This window comes from Hyposmocoma kahamanoa, unplaced genomic scaffold, assembly GCF_003589595.1.
Source record: "Hyposmocoma kahamanoa isolate Upper Pololo Valley unplaced genomic scaffold, ASM358959v1 100021, whole genome shotgun sequence".
In the NCBI taxonomy this organism is placed as follows: Eukaryota; Metazoa; Arthropoda; class Insecta; order Lepidoptera; family Cosmopterigidae; genus Hyposmocoma; species Hyposmocoma kahamanoa.
Genome location: NW_020653200.1, coordinates 3645948 through 3652043, shown reverse-complemented (window position 1 = coordinate 3652043; position 6096 = coordinate 3645948). Strand labels below are relative to the sequence as shown.

General features: G+C 42.6%; 2 protein-coding genes across 2 annotated transcripts in view; both read left to right on the top strand.

Moving 5' to 3' along the window:
• The first annotated feature begins 36 nt into the window (after window positions 1-36).
• Window positions 37-2734, top strand: LOC113227147. Its single transcript, XM_026460029.1, has 3 exons — window positions 37-484; window positions 569-703; window positions 816-2734. The coding sequence occupies exons 1-3, from the start codon at window positions 386-388 to the stop codon at window positions 2445-2447; spliced, it is 1866 nt and encodes a 621-aa protein (XP_026315814.1). The 5' UTR covers window positions 37-385; the 3' UTR covers window positions 2448-2734.
• A 183-nt stretch (window positions 2735-2917) lies between these two features.
• The window catches only part of LOC113240323 (uncharacterized PE-PGRS family protein PE_PGRS54-like), a 5848-nt gene continuing 2669 nt past the window's right edge, over window positions 2918-6096 (top strand). The window contains exons 1-4 of the mRNA XM_026477599.1: window positions 2918-3102; window positions 3324-3488; window positions 4270-4489; window positions 4569-5982. Coding sequence (XP_026333384.1) covers window positions 2983-3102; window positions 3324-3488; window positions 4270-4489; window positions 4569-5982 — 1919 coding nt within the window. The 5' untranslated portion in view covers window positions 2918-2982. The remainder of the gene's footprint in view (window positions 3103-3323; window positions 3489-4269; window positions 4490-4568; window positions 5983-6096) is intronic.

Below are 6096 nucleotides of genomic sequence, written 5' to 3'. Positions count from 1 at the left end.
GTATCCTTATTATAAAAATAACTTACAACATATTTTTATTTAGCAATAACTCCTCCTTCGCCATCATAATAGCAGCACGAAGAAAAATACGCAATCGATTTAAATAGAGCGCGAAGTTAGTAGACATGCCTTTACTGCAGAACCAGGGGACAATTACTTGCGTCCTTTCACCCACGCCACCTACAAACTTGCACGCATGTCCGAAGTTCGAACCCCGAATTCACGCATGCGCCTCACCAATTAATGATTTCTCGTACGCTAGATATTTCTCGCGAGCTTTGTGTTTCCATAATGAACCTAAAAATAGTTTTTGGGAGGCATTAGTGTTATTGTAAGATTTGTAAATGAAGCTGTCAAAAGGTAGATAGTAGATCATAAAGGCGACATGAGTTCGCTAAAACTAAACGAGAGATGTTCTAGCAGCATGAGTAATGGAAAGAAACACCTCAGCAACGATTGCAAAGAAGATTCGCTAGATAATTCAGTAAGTGCAGCTCGTTATGTATTGTTTGGTCTTATATGATTATAACATCTATAATATTGACATTTTAACAAAATGCTGTTTTAGGTGAGAGAATCCATTAAATCGGAGAGAGCCGGTGGCAAAAATGAAGAAGACTGGCGTAGAAGAACCATAATTGTGGAAAATAAAAATGGCAGTTACGGGTTTACTCTTCAAAGCTACGGAATTCACTACAAGAGGGTGTGTACCCTTTTGTATTTTACCATATCTCCTGACGTTAGTTTACAATTTCGTAACAGTCTGTGAAATTGTATTAATAGTAAATTTCATTATATAATATATCGCTATACAGGAACAAGAAATTGAGGTGATAACTTACGTGGACCACGTGGAAGCAGAAGGACCAGCAGCAGCAGCAGGCATGCGTGAGGGCGATGTCATCATCTCAATCAACGGTACCGACGTGGAGAGAGCCGATCACGCGGTCATAGTCGATGCTATTAATGGTTGCGACTCACGCATGCGAATGGTCGTCATTTTTGAAGACTGTGTCCGTAAGGTCGAGCTACATCTAAAATATATTAATCTCCAACGAGCCATTCAATCAAAAATGCGCGAGCTTGATCAACTCAATATTCGCGAGAGGCAACTCTTTGATACCAACTGGAAAACACACAGCTTGCCTTCACAGAAGAAAAAGTCCTCCCCGTCAGATGTAATTTCTGACAATGAAGAGAACAACGTTACTGACACAATCAACAACGCATATTGTAGACCAACATTATCAAGCGAAAATGTAACCTCCGCAAAATCTGCTCAAACGAACGTGCTAATGTATCAATATTTAGACCCACGATATGGAGCATGTGTAGTCCAACCTAGCATACGAACTGGCGGTTTTGTTATCACTGTAGGCTCACCAAGAAACAGGCGAGACTGCCAACATTTCGTGATGAAAAACTCTAGCGATGATCATCGGGCTAACGAAACATATAAATCTACGAATGGAAAACATGCGAAGTCACATCGAAATAGTCACGGGTATGGTTGTGCTCCATGTATACCAGTTTACAATAATAAAGACTCTAATAGCTTGGACGACTACTATCTTGCCAGTCCTTGCTGTGATCCTCACTGCGTGCCTAATTCTAAAAAGAAAGTAAAACGCAAGAAAGAGTGTTCAAAAGAACATAAAAGAAAAGAAAAATATCAACAAGTCGATAAGTCCACTCAAAAACCAGATAACTGTTCACAGTCGCGATCTAAAAAAGTTTGTTCCTCCGGACATTGCTCTAATCGTTACCGTTACTTGACGACAGAATCAACACAGGCTAGTCAATGCAGCCTGCAGTCCTACGCAACAAGCACCGCTAACGTCCCGTGCGACAATTCTGCTTCCAGCTACAGCACATCTCTAAGTAGCGACACCTTATTCTGTTACAACGACCGTTCGGAAACTAAATCATCGCCAAAAATACAATATCAGAGCTCCCATCAGCACGTGAAACCCAAGTCGTGGGATAATTTGACCACGAAAGCCTTCGGAGGTTACGGATTCGGATACGGCTATTTAGATACGAGTGCAAAACAATCAAGTCGGTCTAAAAGTCACGGCAGAAATCACAGTGCCCGTAATTCACAAAGCCACCATGAATACCAACAACACGGACAAGAAAAACATGGCCAGCATCAAAATGCTGTATCTCATCATTATTCAATGTACGGCCGAAGTCATAGTCAATGTGCGCCAACGAAATCAACTGAAAGTTTGATTGTTGTTCCTAAACACCAATTAGAGAGCAGCGGTTCTGAAACCCGTCTAGCTTGCGATTGCGAATCCATTGAGTACTATCGAAAAGTGAACACCAGCAAAAGTCCGGCCGAGAACCATTCGACTGGTTATTATTCCCAACACTTTATCTATCCCACACATTCGTACAAAAAGAACGATTCAAATGTAAGCTCAGAAATAACAAGACTATAATAAGGCCACCTACATTTAGATATCTAATAACTGCTCAAAATTAGGCCTAAAATAAATGACACACGTGCTCTCGCTGGCCTATTTGAAGTATAGGTTAAGTCACTTTTTAATGACATTGTAATGGTTTGTGGATATAGGATCCTGCTGTAATCGCTTTTAGCATATTGATTTTGTACACATCATATAGAAAAATAAATTTAAAAAACTTAGGATGTCGTTTACTTGTTTCAATTGATCCGGTAATTAGGTGTTATTTCATTATTATTAATTTTTGTCAATTCCGTATGTCTTCCGTATTATAGGTGAACCGTAGATCTTTTGTAATCCAAAACCAATATATTTTTTGTACCGGAATATCGACTTCCTAGTGAATGATTAAGGACTTGGTAAGTTGTTTGCTATCACCAAAATTGGGTGGGTGAACTTCTATCTAGTGCGAGTTCATCTTGGGTTCGAGGGTCAGATGCCGGACAGTGCGCCTACAAGTACGACTGGTCGGCAGAGCGTCCCCGCTCACCACCGACACCGCATCGGCATGTGTCCAGCGCGCGCGCATCCCTGCCCGTCGCGGCCTGCACCTGTACTACCTGTAATCGTAGTTATTGCATTATTGACCGCTACGTCTACATTTGCATTCACCCTCCCGACAACGCAAGTAAGATTTCAACAACTACGATGACTTTATGAACACTTATTACAACTTTAATATTTCTACAATTGACCCATACTACATAATATATTGACAACCCCTGAAATACCGTAACTTTAAAAAATTTGATGTGCTAGTGGACATTGGTTATGAATGCATTTTGAGAACATAAATCTTTCAATATTTGTGTAATTTTAAGTACAAAAAGCATGTGTTATGATTCCCAGGTATATATTGTGTGCAAGGCACCCACGCAAGAATTATGTAAAACAAAAGAAGTTGATCCTGATGAGGTTGTAGTAATTTTACGGCAAATATATCGAAACGGTGTTAACATTGCGCAGGGCTGTGGGTTAAGCAAATTCAATCCTGTTCCTCATAAAGAAATTAAGGTAAATTTTATGTATTTTTTCTAAGTTATTTAGGTAGTGTATCGCTAAGCGAATTCGATTAATAATCACAAAGCTATGCAAAGTGACATGTCAATCATGTACAAGTTAATATTAAGATACGCTATTTCTAATTATGCGCGATTTCTAATTACATAATCATCTTATTTATATACTTATATGACCCAGGCTATCGAAATCCATTTCTCCATATAAATTATTTTTTGTTCACTAATAGTTGTAAATAAGACTTTACTAATATCAGTTAGTAACAGTTTACAGTAGCTACACGTATGAATGGAATTATTATTATTTTGACGATCTCAGTGGCTCAACGCCAAAGCGTGCAAATACTGTGAGCGCTGAATGAGGAGGTCCCGGGTTCGATTCCTAGTAGGACCAATCTGAAAAATGAATATTCTAAATTGGTGCTTATCTGAAAGTTCCGGGTAGTGAATCCCGTTGTTGTAGTACTCGTATTACAGGGAATTCTATAGTTTGAGAGCAGGTAATTGCTATGGTTGTTTAGCATAGTATGTCCATTTACTTATTGCTCTTTAGTTTCATTTGTAACTTACAACATCTAAATCGCTTGCGGAAAGATGTTTATGTTATTTTTAATTCATGATATCTTATTTTTATCAAGGTCGATACCTTTCCTTGGCCTATTTGGTTGCACAATTAACATTATCGTAATTGGGACAATGAAATCTTTTTTATGTGTCAAGGCGATCTAATTCTAATTAATGTATGATATTGTTTGCTTACTACTATGTTGTAACAGGTACAATCTTTAACTACTAACGACGATGTTATGACATTACGATGTAATAAATACGTGGTTCTGCGAGGACATCCACTCACGAGTCGAAAAAAGCGCGCATACCGAGGGCGTTACAGAGGTCAGACACAGTCGCAATATTTGGCCATAAATCATGAAAATGGTAAAGACGATGGCAAGGCAGAAGCTCATTCAGATGTGGATTCCTCACGAGCGAGCGTTAGTAAGTACAAAGTATCAAGCCGTAACTAATCGCTCACAGTAAAATGACATGTGTTAAAATTATCCTGTCAATGTTCTAGGTGGGAGTAGCGGCATGGGTCAGGCACAAAGTCAATCTATGTATGATCCCAGCTGCGACGAATGTTATGGACGGGGCGATAATGGAGTAGGAAATTTAGTACGACCAACAGGAAATGGACAAGTCCGAGTACCGAATCAGTGGAATACTGGTGGACTAACTTCACATCCGGGAGGTCAAGGTGGTGGGTTCATTTCCCCTCAAGGGGGTTCAGTCGGAGGTGGATTTATTACACCCCAAGGGGGGCACGGGGGTGACGGTCGTGGGTTTACATCACCAACAGGTGGTCCTGGTGGAGGAGATGGCGTTACTTCACCACAAGTAGGGCACGAAGGCGGAAGTGGATTAACTTTACCACCAAGAGGGCATGGTGGCGGCGGATATTCTTCACTACCAACCAGCCCGAATGGTGGTAGGCCAAACGGAGAAAATACATTTACTTCACCACAAATGGGAAACGGCGGCGGACGTGAATTTATTTCACCTCAAGGGGGGCCAAGTGAAGGTAATGGCTTCACTTCATCACTCGGCGGTCCTCGTGGTGGTGGCTTTGTTCCAACTCAAGGAGGCTCTGGCGCAGGAGGTGGATTCACATCACCTCAAGAAGGACACCGTGTTGGAAATGGATTAACTTCATCTCAAGAAGGGCCAGGTGGCGAAGGCGGATTTCCTTCTCCTCAAGGGAGACCAATGGGTGGTGGAGTTTATTCACCACAAGGTAGACCAAGTGAAGGAAACGGTGGTGGAGGCGGTCTCATTTCACCTCAAAGTGGATCAGGAGCAGAAACTGGATTGACTCCGTCTCAAGGCGGAAGTAGTTTTCTCACCTCGCCTCAACAAGAATCAGGACGTGGGGGTGGGTCAACCAAGCCTCAAGGAAACCAAGGTAGTGGAGACAGAATAACTACACCTCAAGAGGGAATTGGATTCAATCCCTTTGGTTCAAACTGGCCAATGTACCCACTTTTGCCAAATGGTGCCACGTATTTTTGTTGTGTAGTTGGTCCAAACATTCCAGGATCTCAAGAAGGTGGTGGATCATATCCCTGGAGTCCCGGAGCATTGGGAATCAGTGGAAACCGGCCTAATGCCTGGACAAGCGGTGGTGCCAATGTACTTTATCCTACGGGAACTGGAAGCGGTGGTAGTCAATATGCTACAGGCACAGGAGGTGGAGCTGGACCATATCCTACGGGCACAGGAGGCAGTGGTGGAACATATCCTACAGGCACAGGAGGCGGTGGTGGACCACATCCCACTGGGACAGGAGGCGATAGTGGACATTACCCTACAGGCACAGGAGGCGCTGGTGGAACATATCCTACAGGCACAGCAGGCGGTGGTGTACCATACCCTACGGGCACAGGAAGCGGGGGTGGAACATATCCTACGGGCACAGGAGGTGGTGGTGGAGCGTACCTTACAGGCACAGGAGGCGGTGGTGGAACACTCCCTAAGGGCACTGTAGGCGATGCTGGATCCTATCCCACGGGGACAGGAGGCGGTGGTGGACCATATCCTACAGGCAC

What these genes read in the sequence shown, in the direction of transcription:
- LOC113227147 (XM_026460029.1), top strand. Translation starts at nt 386, where the DNA reads ATGAGTTCGCTAAAACTAAACGAGAGATGTTCTAGCAGCATGAGTAAT. An exon ending in AAGATTCGCTAGATAATTCA is followed by an intron (nt 485 to 568) that starts GTAAGTGCAGCT and finishes ATGCTGTTTTAG; the next exon opens with GTGAGAGAATCCATTAAATC. An exon ending in ACGGAATTCACTACAAGAGG is followed by an intron (nt 704 to 815) that starts GTGTGTACCCTT and finishes ATCGCTATACAG; the next exon opens with GAACAAGAAATTGAGGTGAT.